A 19,094-nucleotide genomic window follows, 5' to 3' on the forward strand; every position below is an offset into this window, starting at 1 on the left:
AATGATTACAGCAAAATCATTTTATGCAAAACAAATTCAATAGGTTATGTCAGGTATTGTGGTCTGAAGGTTGGTATTAGGATATGTTCCATTTTACATGAAATTTTATATATTAAATCTTCTACCACTAATTTATTTTCAGAAAGAATGTCTTGCTAGCTGCTCTAAGAAATTCTTACACTTTTGTATTACCGTTTTCATCTCCATTCCCCTCAGAAACACTTACTTTCTTTCTAGGCAGAAGAAAATTAACAGATGTGCAAATGATCATTCAAACACTTTTTCACTGATGATTCCCTGGTTTCCTAGAGGAACCAAGACGTACAGTATAATCATGGCCAACAGAAAATATTTTACACACTTTAAGAAATACTTAAATTTTCATTATCAAGTGTAGTTATGTATTCCATTTCAGATCGTTCAATTACAAAAAACTCCAACAGTTTTAATTCAAAAGCCTCAAATCAATACAACATTATATCATAGCTTACTTATTTCTGCATGTAATACAAAAGCCCGAAAGTTCTTTTTATTATTTTACAAATAGAAATAGGAAAACTGAATTTCTTACAATTTCTGGGGACTGAAGCTAGTTCTAAAAAATAGTAGTATGATCCTGAAATGAAAGAACTTCTGACTATATGCTATATATACTTTATAGCAATGCTACAGTGTAAACCAAAAACTATATATGCAGAAGACTTTGCAGCAATTCAGTTTGATACTGAAGTGAGAGATGTATCTTGCATGAAGCACTGTACAAAATACAGACTTACTGCTCAGGTCCGTACAGCATTACTATCAAAAAAGTTTCAGATGGTTTTATTCTAGATTTCCCCAAATTATTAAAATCTAACCCAAGTCACTGTCCAGGTTAGCATGCTATATCGTATCAGAAAGCAACACAAAAAATACCACATTTTATCTATTAAGTCTCAGTCAACTAAAGTGCTTAAGCACATGTTTTTGAGTTTTGTATTACCCATGTGAAATCTGCTGTCAAAGACACTACACACTTTAAGGGATACAGCCAGCTAAACTTTAATGCATGCTTATGTTTCATTTTCTTTTCCTGATCTTTTTGCTTTCAATATAAGACTCATTTTAATCCACTCCAAATCAGTGCAGCTATAAATAAGAAGGATTTGATCCAGCAGCTTGGAAAGACAGAGAGATCAGATAAGATGTCATTAAAATTATTACATATATCAGACATGCTTTATGGTGTACTCAGTTATTATGTCACGCCAGTTAAAAGACTGAATACTCTTCTTTTAAACAGCATGGGATGATTTTTAACAATCAAGAGCTCTATAATTGCAGTGGTAGACCTCAAAAAGACTCAAAATTCAGTTTCCAAGATATTTTAATTAAATCCCAAGTCCAAAAGTCTTCACAACAAAGCAAGACAGGAAAAAATATTAGTTGGAAATACAAAGCTCTATGACACTAATACCAGAGACGAACCTATAGTGTTTTAATGGCTGAAGAACAAGCTTTTTTTCCAGCCTCTTAAAAAGATGGAACAGTTTTGTTCTGTCAGTAAGTCTCCCTGAAAGTTCAAGTTAATTAGAATCTCTGCTTCCAGTTTTGGGATCATTGTTGATAAATATTAATATTTTCTCTTAATTAACCCATACAGATACATAAAATTTTAAGTGTTCACGCAGAAGGAGCAAGAACCAATAATCAAAAATACATGTAGTAGTCCATACACCTGTGGGGGATTAAATTGGAACACATCAAAATTACTCCCTCTGAAGTATCAATAGATGTTTTCTTCCAGAACATTTTCAAATTAAATACAAATGTCCTCAAGACTCTCTCAATTTAGACTTATGTCTCAGATAATACAAATACTGAAATAATTTATGTATAGAAAAGTCCTTCCCAGTGTGGACCTGTCAGCCTTCTCGCATTCAGCCTCTCATTTCAGGAGGAAAGCACTAATCTTAGTTACCATGTTAAAGGTATTGTACTTATTAAATCATTGTTTACAATAATAAAACAGGAGTAAGAATTTTAACAAAACATCCTAATACTCAAGTTTTTTACAGTGAGCATTTTCCAATTCTGATAATCCAAATATTGCAAAATGAATTCTAATTCTTGAGTGGTGTTCACAGTACTTTCTTTAATATTTTGCATACATCAAGCCATTGCACTCATGTTTCAAGCTCCACTGTCTGTTAAATCAAAACAGAGATTCCTACTGTACCATTAATTGCTAATCTGACACTGAAACAGTGGTTTCATAGTCATGAGTGATGGGATTGAGAATGTCTGTGTAACTCCCCTAACAGGTACAGTAATAAACTGTTAGTTCTTTAAGCGAAAGACATGAATCTGTTGGATTAAAGCTTCATTCTCTGCCTGTAATGAGTAACTTGAGGGCCTTCTGTAGATTTTGCACGGCAGTGCTCACATCTTCATACTGCAACGCACTGCCAGCATATTTGCAATATTTTTGAGCTCTGGCAAAGTCCTCTGGAGTCAAGCGGACTTCTCCTGCAAAAACATAAGTATTACAAAGTTACTACAAAGGAAATCTGATTTAAGCTTCCTTTCTTATGATTTTTATGTTTTACTGATGTTTGTGGTAATACTATGAAAACCAGGCTAATATTTGTGGTACTATTATAAAGACCAAGCAACAGTATTTCTCCTGTTCTGTTCTCTTTTCTTTCCATTCGTATAAAGCTTAACTTCTTTGCTACTGAAAAATGTGAGGACCTTTCTAAACACTGGTATTTGCATGACCCAGTGCCTTTCAAAAGTAAGCCAATACCTTTGAGAAAGATCTGCTCTTCATCTAAGACAGCAAAGGAGAGTTTTACATGACATTAAGTCAGCTGTAATCATGTTACAACCTGCAAGAAACAAGGACAGTGCTTTTTGTGTTTACAGCATAATTACTCTGCTTTCTTCACAAATAATACATAGTTACAAACTGTTCCTTCTCAACTGGAATAACTTTTCCGAATGTAGAAGCATTTCTCACTGGCATGTTTTCACATTTTATGTTTCTGTTTTTCCAAATAATTTTTGTTTCTGGTTTTATGTAAGATGACTGAAAACAAGACTGATGTCATGAAATGTGACCATTTTTGTAACACTGGAGAACACTAGCAAAAAATATTCCCATAATGTAGTATAAACCAGACTATGTTACTTATTAATTAGAGTCTTCTTGAAGTAAGTCAAAACTTTAGGAATTCTGTAGTGCTCAAACACATGCATTCAGTCTTGGAGAAGACACATTAGGGACTTAAGCCCTAAATGGCAGAAGATTTTATATGTGAATAGTATCACTGATGCGGGTGTAAAATAAAGCAGTACTGTGTTACCGTACCCCCTTCCACCCACAAATTCACTGTGAGTTTTAAGGCTAATCCCATGCTACTCCAATAATGGACAAATTTATATATACCCAAATACGGACAAATTATAAAATCTTTACTCTGGTTCTTTAAAAACAACTTGTAAATGATAGATTTTTATGGGCACAGATAAATAATCATATAAACCACTGACGATTGTGCATATATTTAATAACTTCCCACACAGTATGGTATAAGCACTGAACAGATTTCACAGATTAAGAGCAAATGTGCTTTTAAATGCACCATACATTTTACATACAATTTAGTTAAGCAAAGATTTAGCTCTCTAAATACATTTTACTCTTAAGCAACTACATGAACATCTTTAAAGCCATTTTTTATGGCACAATTTCCATTAGCTAAATCCTTTATTTCAAAATAGAACTGTTGTTAGGAATACTGTGAGAATGTTTACTAAAGAATCTCTACTCTTATCAAAAATGTCTATTATATTTGCTTTTCCTTCCCCCAGTCTTACTATTTAAGAACAGCTTTTGAAAAAATAAAAAAGAAAACCTGAGAATATTAAAAATTAGATTGGTCTGCTGGTTTTTAAAACAACCCTACCCAAATAAAATCAGAAAGGTAAGCACTCTGAAGATTAATTTTAACCATCTTTAAAATATACTCTAGAACTCCAATTATTTTCAAGAAATAAATATAACCATTGAGGGACATAAAAACTTGGTGGGCTCATTATGATTGTAATGTGTATTAATTTCATGCTTAGTAAGTGAAGCCACATTTAATCTCTTAAAATACATACACATGTGAGTAAATACATGCGAGGGAGTGCATAAACACAGATACACACCTCGGGTATTTTGCAACCTCAGGAAAGTCACAGACTAAAAAGCAGCTGGGTGAATCTGTGACCACATTTTTGAACACCTTTAAGAAATTAAAAAGACCAAGTTTCCCTCAAAGTAGCTTTATGCTATGGTGCCAAAAGAAACTACAAAATCATTCTTTAAAAACTGGCCAAGGCATCAGTCCAGTATTCAAATAATTTATTGGAAGCAAGCCTAAATTCACCCGTCTAATCTTATTTTTACAGTATGAGCTCTATTAATGTTTTGCTGGCATAAAGCCTTATTTATTATGAAATCTACCTCAGATGCTATTATGACATAACTTGAGGGAAAAAAAAAATTATTAGTTTTAAATTTACAAACCAAAGTTTATAGAGTAAGAAGGTTGATCTTTTGATGTGCTCAGTAGCCTGAGCTCCTATTGAAGTCGACACCTCACAATGGAAAAGCAAAATAGAAACAAACCAGCTCTGTGTTCTGAAGTTTTACAAATAATGTAAAACTTAACTGCAATGACTGTACTTAACATCAAAGGTATAACCACAAAAGTTAGTAACCTACTTCAATTTACATATTCCAAAGTTAAGCAGTTTTGGAGGAAATGCCCTGGGAGTCCTGGTGGACGCTGATCTGCCCGTGAGCCAACAATCCGCTCTTGTGGCAGAGAGTGACAATGGCATCCTATCCTGCATTAGGAAGAGCACTGCCAGCAGGTGGGTGGGAGTGATCCTGCCCCTTTCAGCCACATCCTGAGTGCTGTGTCCAGTTCTGGGTTCCTCAGCACAAGAGACAGACCAACATCCTGGAGGCAGTCCAGCAAAGGGCCACAGAGATGACTAAGGGAATGGAGCATGAGAAGTGGCCAAGAAAGCTGGGACTGTTCAGCCTAGAGAAGAGAAAGCTCAGGGGGATCTTATATCAAGTACCTAAATACCTGAATATCACGGCAGTTTCCAGCCGGGCAATGCCCGGTGGACTGCCTTGGCCAGGATAGCTCAGTGGCTCTCAGCACAGCATCCGAATTCCCAAGCAGCTCCCAGCTGCAGGCAACCTAAGCAAGCTTAAGTGGTTTCAGCTCTTAATGATTATCAGCTCTTTGTGATTTCAGCTCTTTAGCTTGCTGGTGCCGCTGCAGCAGATGCAAGGAGAGAGAAGCGCTGTATAAGCTTCCACAGGAATTCTTTATTGGTGTCCCCCACGAAGGTTCTCAATCACAGCTCTTCTGCTGAACCAGGCAGAATTAGGGGTTTATATACCTTACAGGGGTTTTGGAAATTGTCCAATAGTAAGGGGCAAGGGAAAGTGACCTTTAGGCTTACAGAGAGATAAGCAGGGTCCGAAAGGCGGCAGAGAGGGGCTTCTAATGTCCAATCATCGTGACTTGGCATTTCCTAGCTCAGGCTTCTGACCGCCAAGGAGGCCTTGCAGGCTACACCTGAAGGGAGAGTATTAAAAGGACAGGCTTTTTTAGTGATGCCCAGTGACAAGACCAGAGGCTGAAACACAGGAGGGTCCTGTCTGAACACCAGGAAACAGTTTTTACTCTGAGGGTGACCAAGATCTGGGACAGGTTGCCCAGAGAGGTTGTGGTGTCCGTCTCTGGAGACATTCAAAACCTATCTTTAGAACGAGCAGTGACACTTTTTCTCAAACTTCTTCAGTGCAGGAAATTAAACCACAGGGAGAGTGGACAGGCTGGGGGAGACAAAAAGGACACGGTCCTGAGTGACTGGTTTTACATGACCCTTCCTTGAGCAGAAGGGTTGGACCAGACCACCTCCTGAAGTCCTTTCCAGCCTCAAGTATCCAGTGATTTTTGGCTCTAAAAAAGCCCAACAACAATGAGATACAAAAGGAATATTGTATTTATTCTGAAACAAACCTGCTTCCTGTGTTAATCTGGAATTATTAGGACCGTAGTTATACTACTGAAACATGACAGGAATAAAGAATCTGTAACATGCATAATTCTCTTAGTTTAAGAGAAACACAGAGTGAAACTGATTTGACTAGAGCTGCTGAAATCATTTTGGGAAAAAAACAGTTTTAGAATGAAAGTAATGTGCATTTTACATAAATACATCTGCTTCTCCTTGGAATCCTTTTCTACCCTTCTGATGTTTTTCCTTTTTAGAATGCCCAAATATAAGGCAGATGATTTAAGAACATTTCAGTCATACAAACTGGTGTACAAAAACAGTGATGGAAAAGGTAACAAATGGTTTTTGAAACAAGATACTCTTTTTACCCATTAAATCACTTGAAATATTTGAAATATAAGTACTCAAGGATTTCTTTTTAGGATCATGAAAACACATTCAATGTCAAATTATTATTTCTACTTTGTGTGTAGAATATCAAACATTATACACACAACTACAATGGACAAATGCCTTCTTTATACTATGCCACCTGCGCAAGGGACCATATGGCAACATAAGATGATCTTATAAAATCTGTACAGCACAACTATGAATGCCTTTAGTGTTAGCAAAATCTAGGGGTATAAATTTTTTTAAGACGACGACACCAGAGAAGTGCACACACACATACACGAAGTTGCTGCATAATTCTACATTCTGTTGTCAGACACATTAACCCATGCTGAAATGAAAAAGCTTTGAGACTTTCAAAAGTCAGTATTAAACTCTGAAACCTCTTCCCACAGGACAGGACAACTATTGAAAGATTCATGCTAACTAAAAATCAAAGAACACTATTCCTTAATCTTCTTTGATAAAATATTCTCTTCTCCACTAGAAGTTTTTCTCCCATAAGAGCTTTAATCAAATGGCTTCTCCCATGTTACAGAAGCAAAGAAAAGATATAATTTATCTTTAATATACACATTTGATCTTACTACAATAAAGAGTCTTGCAGGAATATGTGGAATATCCTGTTTGGCTATGCCTACACTACCACATTCAACACTGCCAAGGAAGGCGTCTCAGCACTCAAACATGACTGTCTGCAGTGTCAAACTGCTGGAACAGATTCCAGTATGGTTTTGGCCTAGCAATTTCCCAAACAATTCCTGGGCATGACTTGTGGTCAGAGCAAGCTACAGACCATTCAACACAAGCAGTCTTAACAAGCTACCTTGTTTAGGTTTAAAAGTTTAATAATATGGATGTGAGAGGTTCTGTGCCAGCTGTTCTCCATGCCAAATATTTGCAATCCTGTATGATTTGTTAGCATGGACACAGACATCGTGTCTAAGTCATGGAACAAATGTACCTTGCACTGTGCTAGCTCTGTGGATCTTTTGGATGGAGGGCAACACTGATCCCTCCTTCCCGTGCAAAGGAAACCTCAGTTCCACAGGAATGGTACACACCTCAATATGCAGCAAGGATCTAGCCCAGATATGTATATTGCAGCTCAGGAACTGGGGAGGGCTCATGAGTCCCACAGTTTTGTACATCCATTAACACATACAGGCATTTCTCCATCTACTTATGGGTGAGAGAACAAGGCCACTGTTGGCATAGAAAGGATTCCTCACAGCAGCATGGGAAGAATGCACAACAAGACAACGACAGGCAAGGACAAACACTTTCCATTGCTCTCCACTTCTCTAACTTCTTAACTCCACACATGCAAAGAAAGCTACCAGTGTACCTCTGCTGACACATCCCCTGTGCCCTCTGAGACTCCTGCATAACTGACAGTGTGTCTTCTAAGCTTTCAAACCAAGAACCTGTACTACCTTTATCATTTCTTTGCCTCCACTTTTGCAGCACTCCCTCATAAGAATGTGACCCTTTGAGCTGCTAGAAGACCCAAGCTTGTAGTGACACAACAGGGATGTGCAGGGGAGGAATGCAGGCATGCAAATACACAGGTTAGATCAAGTTAGGAGATTTGTCATGGTGCTTAGCAAGGGTCTTAATCTTATAATTACACAATATTACTTATTACACGTTCTCATAAACATACTTAATTCCTTCTTATTTATATACTTATTAAACCAGGTTATCTCAGGTAGGTGGTAAAAGGGAGCAATGCAATCACACTATTCAGATATGAATAATGGAATGTCATAAACTTAATAAAAAAAATTAAGTTTCAATCAAAACTATGACATTCTTGACAACCAGAAACAAGCATTCAAACCAAGAAACAATGTGACTAAAATTTTTAGAGTAGTTACCAATAAACCTGATACAATGACTGTCTAGAAGATCATGATAAGCTAGTTAAACATGAAAGCTTTGCTTCCAGACATCTCAACATTTGCCTTCCAACCAGCAGTTATTATGTCAAGGCTTAAATAAAGCTTTGAGCCATTTCAGTTGAGGAGCTACCAAAACACCCACAGCAGTCCCCAAAACTCAAAAGCTATCACCAAATTTAAATGTTACAGCTACAGGTCTGAGGTGTTGTTTTCAATAGAATGAGTTACTGCCACATGAGACATCAGTGCCAGCAGAGCACAGTGCTAATAATGCCAAGGTTGTGGGTTTGATCCTTGTATTGGCCATTCACTTCAGAGTTGGACTTAATCCTTCTGGCTCCCTTCCAGCTCAGAATATCCTGTGATTACAGTAATATGCCAGAAAAACTCTAGCACCTATAGTACCTTTTGCTCTTCAGGAAAATACTAAAGTTAGTATGTCTCTATCAATGGCAAATTTTTATTTTTTCTGTAAAAATGGCTTTCTAATATATTAGAATGAAAATATCCTTAAGCATTCTTTATGCCAGCAGATTAAAAACAAGTTGAACATTGAATTCCTACTATAGCATTTGATTGAAGCACAAATGCCTTTTCAGAACACCTATTTTAACACAGACACAGTCTTCAACAACATAATAAAGTAACTAAATATCTCTAAGTTATAAAATACAAGAACATACCTATCTAAACTTTGTAGTCATAACAGGCAATGTGTTACTGTGGTTAGTACTAGAACTTAACATAGCAATTACATATAATATTGTATACTAACGAGAGTATATCCTGATGAGGATAAACTCTAGGCTTCCTAGACCTCCCTCTTCATTCAACGTCCATGTCATATTGCAAAAATAAAAAAATCTGATTATTACAAACAGATGTAATCTATGGAGTTTTTTTACACACTTTTCTCTATTCCATGGACAGAAAAATTCTTAGAAAACAGAAAAACTCTCTGTCCATATGTACTCATGTACCATACATACAGGAGTGTTCAAATGAAAATCTAGGATGATTCCAGCTTTATTGTCAGTTACTACTCCTCCACAGGCCATGGTTTCCCCAGGGTCAGCCCTTACATGTACACTTCAAAGCATGGAACACCCAAGCAGACATAAAATACATATGATATAGGTTATCAACATCAAAGACAGATGACATCTTAGAAGACAAAAGCCTTGATTAAATGGTACATCAAAATAACATCATTAGCAGTACCTTACAAATTAATTGTTTCATTTAGCACAGATACTACTAGTCAGGAAGCACGCACTATTTTTCTGCACAAAATCACAACCCGAGTGTTTTATGAAGCATTTTATGAAATTAATAAGTAACTTACATGCTCACCCTGTAGAACAAATTTTAAGTAAAGGGAATGTATATTAATTACAAAAAATACTATTTGGCAAAGCAATCAGGAATATAGACTTTGCAAAGTATATCAGAACCTCACCTGAGAAGCAACAATATAAATAATAAAAAGCCTTATGCAATGCTAGCTAATTAGTTCAAAGTAGTCAGACAGACAACACTATATTGTAACAGCTTTCAGAAACTACTAAAAATCTTAGCAACACAATGCTTAGATGTTGTCCACTCTTTCTAAAATTCTGGAATAGCATTCAGATAATGCTGACAATATTTCTCAAAATTCTTCCTTCAGTGCAGGGGAGACACAGAGGACAGAGTATGTCCATGTACAACAATACAAATGCCCCAAGCTTACCTGCAGACTGAGCACTGTAAAGGGAAGGATCAACCAGAGGTATATTCTGAGGAGCAGGCTGAATGGTGTTACTTGTCACTCCTGCAAATCAATGCAAAAAAAGGACTTGGATTATTTTTACTTATTGACTTTAAAAGTAAGCAAAAAACCAGAACAGATATACCTTATAATTTTCAAATTAAGCAGCTGATAGCATATGAATTCTGAAACTGTGTAACAAATAATTTAAATGCTTTCACTTCAAATATGAATGTTTCATAATATAAAACAGAAGAATGTACAGAACTGTCATCCATTTTACCAGTACAGGACTTCACAGAAATTTAATTTCAGGCATGAAAAAAATAAGAAAATACTAGTCCAAGAGACACTGGTTACCCTAACTTATTGAGGAAAACCTGCTAAAGAAAAGTGCGAGTAAACTTTTATATTTGAAACTTAAATTCTACATTCTAATACCAGAAGCAGTCTATATTACTATACTTTTAAAACCCAGTGCCAGTGACCTCACACTTGCCAATTATCTCCTTCCTAATTCCTTTGAAAACAATTAATGAGAATAAAAAAGCTAGCTAAGTTTAAAAGGGAAATAATGGTGCTAGAAGAAGAAGCAGCACTTTATACTGTGAAGTGTTCTTGTACCTGCATTTTCATTTTAGGTACACTAATTTGTTTTGATTGAAAACTGTATTTTTGCAATATGTCCAGAACATAACAGACTAGCATAAAGTTATTTTTGCAACATCTGCTGTCTAGGAACAGAGTAAAATCACTTTCCTAAATTACATCACTCCATTGAACAATAGGTGTGGTTAAAACTATGAAATGTACAGAATTTATTTATTCCAACAAGGTACGTACTCCATAATTTTCAGATCCTCCCAGACCCAAAAAAAACCCCACCTATCAGAAGGATTTCCCTTTGATAAAGCTGACAAAAAAGAGCATCCTGAACTCTTCATAGGGTGAAGCATTTTTAAATGAGAATGTAAAAGGAGAGACTGTGTGACAAAAAATCTCGTACATTTGATAATATAAAAATGTATCTGAACAATAAATGATCACTAGGATTGAAATAAACATTTTAATTTTTTTTAGTTTAATTAATTAATTATTAATTAAGAATTAATTAATAACTCTGCTATATGATCATTATAAAAAGGTCCCATAAGGTGAACAAGCTTTATTCATCAATCACTTAATCATTTTTATTTTTTTTTAAATAAATACAGCATCTGGGAAGGAACTTGGAATTGCTAAAAACTTGGTTTTGGTCCCAAAATTACACGTAATAAGAAGGATGTAGGAGCCAGTATGTTTAGCCGTAGGGACAAAATTCCCATTAGTAATAATATCTGAAGTCAGTCACACTAAAGCACTTCCACGGGAAAAGGGGTACTAGTCAAACCAAACTAGTATGAATGGTACATCTGGCATGACTGCTATGGGGTTGTAAGAATTTCAACATTGTGTTGATAAGGTCCCACATGAAGAACAGCAGCCCATCTGCACAGGGGGAGCTACATATGAAATGAAGTAATACAATTCCACCTATAAAGTGAAAGATTCAAATTGTGCTTTACAGTACAAATGTTGCAATGCAACACCATTTTACTGATATAAGAAAAGACAATAAATTCTGTCTGAAGGAACATTTACTTTCTTAGTCCATAGATGTATTCTGTAAAAGTGCTCCAAACTATGATTTACATATTTTAAGAAAACATTAAAAAATATTGCCAGTGGCATTTTTACAGTTTTAGCTTACGAAGATGCTTTTGCCACACAATACTGTGCTATTTTACTTTCTATGTGATGAACTAGAATTTGGGCAAAAATTCACCTCCCATTAAAGGCATGTATTTCTCAGGTGTGATTTGGACATACCTGTGTTATGAGGTACTTCAGCTGGAGTGTTGGCTGGTGCATGGGCACCTGGTGGTATATGTATGCCAGTGTAATTACTAGTTGGTATGTTGTTAGCTTCATATGTAGATGACGATGATGGAGCTGTTCCACTATGGACAGAAGATGACCCTGCTTCTTCCCTTTCAGCATCTGCTAAAATAATACAAAATAGGAATGACTGCAACTACTATGTATAAACACTTGAAAACTTTGGCTTTCCTTAACACCTCCTTTCAAATTTTTATTGCTAAAATAATTGCCACCACAATGTGTGACATAAAGCATCAACCCAAACACCATAGGGTTGATTTGAAAAGGTAAAAAGCAACATATCATACAACAAAGATCTAGACAGTCACATACTTCCAAAGATCTCTTCTGTTCACCTCGAAGAATCATTTCCTTGCTTGTCTGAATATAAGCTATCTGTCTCATTAGAACAGTTTGTTATACCTTTGTGTTCTGCATCCATAGGAGTTGAACAAATAGGCAATAATCCACATTTTAACATATACATGAACCAGAATATGGAAAACTGTATTTGCCTTACAAACTCTTCATAAAAGGCTAGGCAGTGCCAATTCTTTTACCCCAAATCAAACCACTAATAAATAAGAACCAAGAGGAAGTTTGGGAAAGTAATACCACACAGGAAACTAAATGCAGCTTAGCCAAGTCATAATTGCATCTAGAACAGTTAGAATACATAATGATCTGTAAGAATAATGAGATTCAATACATCCCACATCATGTACAAAGAACATACATATTTTTCAATCTAGTCATGTTCTTAAAGTTCTGATCTACTTTATTTAATACAGCTTTAAAGGCTAAAATGTGTATCAGTAAGGTCAGATGGAACAAGCAGTTTTGGGAATTGTTTATTTAACAGCCAGTGCTTGAAAAGGAACAAAAAATATGGGAGGACAAAACTTGTATGTGTGTAGAGCTAGCAAAAGAGGTATTTTTTAATAAATCCACATTGATCTTCAACTACACAAGACTATGACTTATGCAAACACTTCAGCTATTTAATAATTAAAGGATCTACTATTAAAAATATTACTATTACAAATATCAGAATTGTTTCGCATGTAAGTCCTTCTACCTCCCAGAAAAAAATTCACATGCTACCTTTAGGAAAAATGCTTAAATACTTTTTGACTTACAATACGATTTACTAATAAAAAGGCTATAAAGCATACTAAAATCAAATATTGTTATTAGAGTATTTTTACCGGACTTTAATAAATACACTCTGACTTTATGGCACAATTTCTGACACATGCAAATAAACACCTGACAGGTTTCTGGAAGACAAAAAACACCTTAAGGTGTCAGACCTTTCTTTTGCTGTATTTTTTGTTAGTAACTCATACTGCAATATCGTGTAGCTAACATGTGTGGAAATAAAATTAAATGTCTGAAAACTGGCAAAAAGAAGCTGAGATTCAAGAGTAAACATTGCATACGCTATCTTTTAAATAATAATGTAATAATAGGAAACCATTGCTTGAATGCTGTATTTTTCACTGGTTTTGGTGTCAACTGAAAAAAAAAATTACACAACAGTTTCAGAAAAAATAGCGAACAAAACCAGAGGCCTACTTTACATAAAATGAATGAAATAGTTACACACAACACTCATCATGCTGTCTGAAGGTGAGGCTGCCAAGTATTACTTGTAACACTGTTACCAATTATTTACAGCTTGGGCAAATTGTAGCCATAAAGTTGGAACTTCCAAGCTGGGCGTCTATTTGAAGCTAGGATTTTGGGAAAACTTTTGTAAAAATTACTAAGCAACTGTTGAGGATGAGGCAGTCAGAGAAAATGTGCTTCCACTGCTTAGTATCTCAGTTATGAAAAAACTACCTGTGAATTCATGCCCATATTTAAGCTGTTAGTGCATTTATTGCTTTATTCTTCCCCTTGCAGCTTCCTGTTGCCCTAATCTGGTTCTCAAGGCACATTCTGATTTCCTTCTGTGCACTAGGATTACATATCCCATATCTGCAGCCCTTTGCCACATACTTGTGTCCCTCTTGCACAGTGTTGTATTCCATTTTGTTTGAATGGTATGCCCTGTCTCACCCCTCCGAAACGTATGGTATATTCTAATCCTGAGGTCCTGCCCTGAACCATCCTGTATCTGTCATCCCATTGGCCCAATATGATTCCGCGCCCACTTCAATTCCCCTCTTAAGCTGTGCTATAAAACCAGTCGCGCTCTTAGCCCTTGGGCTCTCTCAGCCTCTTCCCCCCTCTTGCCCCTTCCCTCCCCGAGGCTCCCCCTCCTTCCCCCTTCCCCCCTTTTCCCTCAGTAGCCATGCTGTTCCCGGGGTTGGGACCCCAAATAAACCTTCATCTAACCAGCACCCTCAGAAGCCGTGTGGAGTCTCCTTGCCTGCCTGCTGCTGCCAGCCAACTCACAGCCTAGGGGGCCCTCCGGGGACATCCCCGGGGTGCCCCCACCTCAAAACGCACCGCAACAGCACAGCTCCCATTTTCTCTCCAAGCCATTCCCAGTTTCAGCTCCCAACTTCCTCACTGCACAGTTAAGGGTCTCTACTCACTCCTATAATAGTGCAATGCTTTGGCCAACACTGGCCACAGAAGAACTCAAAGGGTTAAAGTCTGGCAACGTTAAAAACAACCAAAAAAAGTTTTAGGAGTGCTAACCACCAGTCATAACAGTGCCTGCAAGAGGTAAACTCACAAATGGGCAATCTACTTTTTAATCAGGTATATGTATCAAAAGATTAAGCTCAACTGTTTGATTTACTCATTGTGCAACTGGCCAATGTTAAAAGTGTATTAAACATAAAAGCAGTTTTGTTTAAGTTAACTCTCCTTAGTCTTTAAAGTGCCCAAATATGATAAAAGCACTGTAACTATTCTTTCAGCAAAGCAAATATTTAAAATATTCTTTATCAAAGACTAAAGTATTAGAAACATTTTAAGATATACACTCTCAGTATTTGTGAATAGTTTTTAACATTAGTGCCAGATAGAAGTATTTCAGGCTGCTATAAAAGAACATTTAAGTCAACAGAAGTTTTAAATTCTATGGTTAGAATGTCCAAAACATAATTGAAAATAAAAAATCTTTTCCAGGGAATGAGAAAGAATGGTACAAAATTAGAAAATTATTTTCTCATGCAGCAGTAATAACCTGGAATTCAAAGTTCCTTACAATTTGCTTAAAAATGCTGAAACTAGGCTGTGAAACAATGACACAATTGTTTTACATTTCATTTCAGCTACAGCTGAGTTTTTTGTCTTGGAACTTCCTCAGCTTTTGTGCTTGAATCCCAGCATAATGAATTCATGAGCTCTTTAAATTTTCTGCAGAGCTACAGTATACCCAGACCACCTGTTTGTGTTTTTTTTAATTATTTATTTACTGAAGGCAAGATTTTGTGAAATCATCACCGCAGTCCCATAACCAGCCATCCAAAGATACTTTTATATAAACAGAGGATTCTCAAGGCTTAATGGCATTTCCTTTTCTAGTGTAAGCAAGCACCAATCACAACTTAATTTCAGCAGCTCAGTGCACTAAATATAAAATCAGCAGGTTTTTTAAGGAGTCCAGATTCCTCCAGTTCTCTGTATTCCTATTTTTCATGAGCTCAGAGAATTACAATCCATGAAATTTTCTTTCTTTGTCTCATTCTGTTTGAGTTGTTTCTCTTTTGCTTGACATGTTGCTAAAAGAGTCACAATGTAAGGTTCTATTTGAACATTGCTTTCAAAAAACAAACCAAACATGCATTTTTTTCCCACAACATTGAGAAAAGAACTCAAAAATCCATCAACTTTTCCCACACTGTTCTTTTTACTAGTTGGGAGTATTAAGGTTTTCTGAAATTCTGAAGTAGAAATGTAGCCTACATATTACACACTGCAATGAAACTGATTGAATTTAGTGTATTTACTATGGCTATAGTATGGCTATTTAGGAACTTTTTTCCATTACCATTTTCTTTTCCATTAGTGTAAAACCTTGTTGGATGACCTAGGGCTAATGCTAAGTGACCTTTATGTGTATTCTAGGACTTGTATTCCAACTGCATTAATAAATTAAGCATGTCATTTTAAGGTTTCCATGGTGGCATCCTGACAAAAGCATCCATAAATCCAACAGCAGAACTGCATAAAGCATGCCTATGTACTATAAAAACATCTCCAAGAGTTACAGCATGGTTTTCAAGAATCACAAAAAAAAAAAAAAAAAAAACCACTTTGGAATAAAATGGTAATTTGTCAAGCTACAGAGACCTAGTTTCACTCTGTTTAAACAGACTTTTTCCACATGTGAGGGGAGGAAGAAAATGAGCAAGCAGAAAGGAATGGGGAAGGTCCAGTCATACATCCAAACAATACTGCTGTTCTTCTTATGATGCACAAAGAGGAACTGAAACTCTTTTGTACTGATTCTTCTCATAAAAATTAATTTGCATAAAATTTTTATCTTGATTATGTGAGACATTATGGACACCTACACCATGGAGCTAATCATAAAAAATAAACATGTATTTTTCCTTTCATTTCTTAGAAAGTTAGGAGTGTGAAAAATAATCTCTCTACATGAAATACAATTCAACAACAAAACAAACAACATATTGTCAAGTTACAGATCTTGCAGGCTCCCTATGAAAAAGGATTTAAGGTTAAAATTTTGATTCACTCAGCATTTGTGTCCCTTTTAAGATGCATGTAGACATAAGCTGGTAATGAAAGCAAAAGTCTTCACCACTTCCCATTGCAACCTGTAATGAACTGCAACGAACACCAAGGATTTGGGGAAAGCCTGAATTCTGCTTTCCTTCCTACAAGTTTCTTTTGTAGCCTTGAGCAAGTCAGTTACTTCTGTGCATTAATAAAAATGAAAAAAGAGCCTATTTCTTGCTCTATCGAGAAATAATTAGCTTCTACAAGTTGCACACATGGATTTTTAGCAAAAGCTTTGTAATGTTTACTTAGAAATTCTATTTTTGCACTTGTTTAAAATTCATAGTTCGCTTCACATACTCAGGTCAACTTTACCACACTATGAGCCAGACCACTAAAAGAGCACTAATTTAAAGCTGAAAATATTTAACTGAACTATTTATTACATTCAATATAACAAGAGACTTTTCTCTCACATGTTGCATTCTCCATTAAATCATCAATCTGCTGTAATTTGACAAAGATGAAGTGATGTTTGCTGTTGAGTTGCATCATAAGTATCTCTGGCTATAGCAGCATGGACAGCTAAGGAAACTGCCTTGGAAAAGATTGTATGTTGAAGAAGAAATTAGTTTGCTAATGCTTCACTTCAAATACAGCTGTGCCTACACTGGAGCACATTTCAGTGGGTAAGATACCCATTCCAGTGTTTAAGTCCATAGAGTGCCTTTAGGTTAGGAAAACATAATAACAAGAACAAACAGTTGCTTGGATATGAAATTCCTATACTTGGTATTTGTTCACAAATATTTCAATTTACTTATGTTGCAGTGTTTCTGGAGCACTAATATATAAATAGTATTTTATCCAGGAAATTGCAAATAAATTACATTTGGCACTCAGGCTCTTAGACACTATAAAGATAATAATAAACTGAAATAGATGTTCTGTACACATTCTCCTTAAAAAAAATCATGATAATATCTTTTTTTTTTTTAATCTAACACTGTCCAGGACATACAAATTACAATGTGGAGATGCATCAAAATGTGAGATTGCACGATGAAAAGACTGAGAATCAGAAGAGAAACTAGTTTTCTAATGTTTTGACATGTTTAAAACAAAAGTACTGAGCAGAATATTACAAGCCTACTTGTAACTTATTAGAAGTAAATTACAAGTTCAGACGTCAAAATCCACTCAAGACTCAGGTATAGACCCCAAACACAAATGAATGCAAACAAACAAATAATTACTTTTATGTGTATATTTCACATGTGTGCACAAGTATAAATACACTGGTCATCTATATTTATACATACATTCAAAAAACTTTATGTAGCCACCCCTATAAGGTAGCTCTACAGGTTAGATACATACTCTACAAGGTAGATCTTTCCCTTTTGCACTGCAGATTTGTTTATCGACCCTTTTTATTTGGAGAAATTTGTACTACTAAATCTAAGCTTAACAGACAAATTAGCATCAACTTAATTGACAAGCCACAAAGTCTCATGTGCCAGCTCAGAAGAAAATTACAACTATTTGATGGTCTTAGTTGTTCCACTAGTTATGTGAAGAATGATACACAGAGATTGTCACTGTGCAGAATTAGTCTGTTTTAATCTGCATAGTGAAAATATCCATTCCAATGACATCCCATCTCGTAAGAGATCAACCTTTGAAATTTGTATTTAATCTGCATTGCGAAGAAAAGCAAAGAAACTGGTCACTACCAAAACAAATGAAACTGATCACTATCTAAAGCAAAACAACTTGTTCTGACACACATTCAGTTTGGTTACATGGATGTCCTTGGAAATCATCTCCTTAACTCTTAGATAAAGTGGGAACCTCAAGGAATCCTGTACAGGGAGCTCAGGTAGCCAGAGGAAGCAACTGAAAACACAACGAATAGGAAGATGAATGAGAAAAGAGGCAGAAAATCCAACTCAGTAAGAGTATACCATAAACCTGTTTCGAAACTGACATTATTACACAGGGAGAAAGGAGTTGTCTCACAAGCAAGTCTTTGCTTTGAAGTTGAATTCACTTGCCATCAGTCCATTTTTAACTCCTACTTAACTTCTGAGAGAGGATAAACTGGCAAAGGGATCATAACTTTACTGAACAGATTTAAAAGAAGGACTGTGGTTAGTGTTAAAGAAATGTATGGTTCTGGCCCACAGGTGACAATGCCTTCTTAGAGAGTAGCTGTATTCAAAATAATAATCTCCACTACAAGGAAAAGAATATTTTATTAAATAAGTCAATCACACAGTAAGGCCCAATAAAAATAACAGCAGGAGAAGCTGAAAAGAAGAAGGCAGCTCATTGTGAAAGGAACATTAAGCTGGGAAGCTGTGCTTCCTGAGGGGTGCTCCCTGAAGAACTGTGCATACCAC

At 36.0% G+C, this 19,094-nt stretch overlaps 1 protein-coding gene across 3 annotated transcripts in view; it reads right to left on the reverse strand.

Moving 5' to 3' along the window:
- Positions 1-1,348: 1,348 nt before the first annotated feature.
- VTA1 (vesicle trafficking 1) overlaps positions 1,349-19,094 on the reverse strand; it is a 39,726-nt gene continuing 21,980 nt past the window's right edge. The window contains exons 6-8 of one of the 3 annotated variants that reach the window (XM_041423711.1): positions 11,992-12,162; positions 10,105-10,185; positions 1,349-2,508 (exon numbers count right to left, since the gene is read on the reverse strand). In XM_041423711.1, the coding sequence (XP_041279645.1) occupies positions 2,363-2,508; positions 10,105-10,185; positions 11,992-12,162 (398 nt within the window). In that variant the 3' untranslated portion in view covers positions 1,349-2,362. Of the gene's footprint in view, positions 2,509-2,776; positions 2,871-10,104; positions 10,186-11,991; positions 12,166-19,094 lie in introns of those variants that run through there. The other 2 variants (XM_041423710.1, XM_041423712.1) reach the window with 2 other exon arrangements.

Source organism: Onychostruthus taczanowskii, unplaced genomic scaffold, assembly GCF_017590055.1.
Source record: "Onychostruthus taczanowskii isolate IOZ18803 unplaced genomic scaffold, ASM1759005v1 scaffold8, whole genome shotgun sequence".
Lineage (NCBI taxonomy): Eukaryota > Metazoa > Chordata > Aves > Passeriformes > Passeridae > Onychostruthus > Onychostruthus taczanowskii.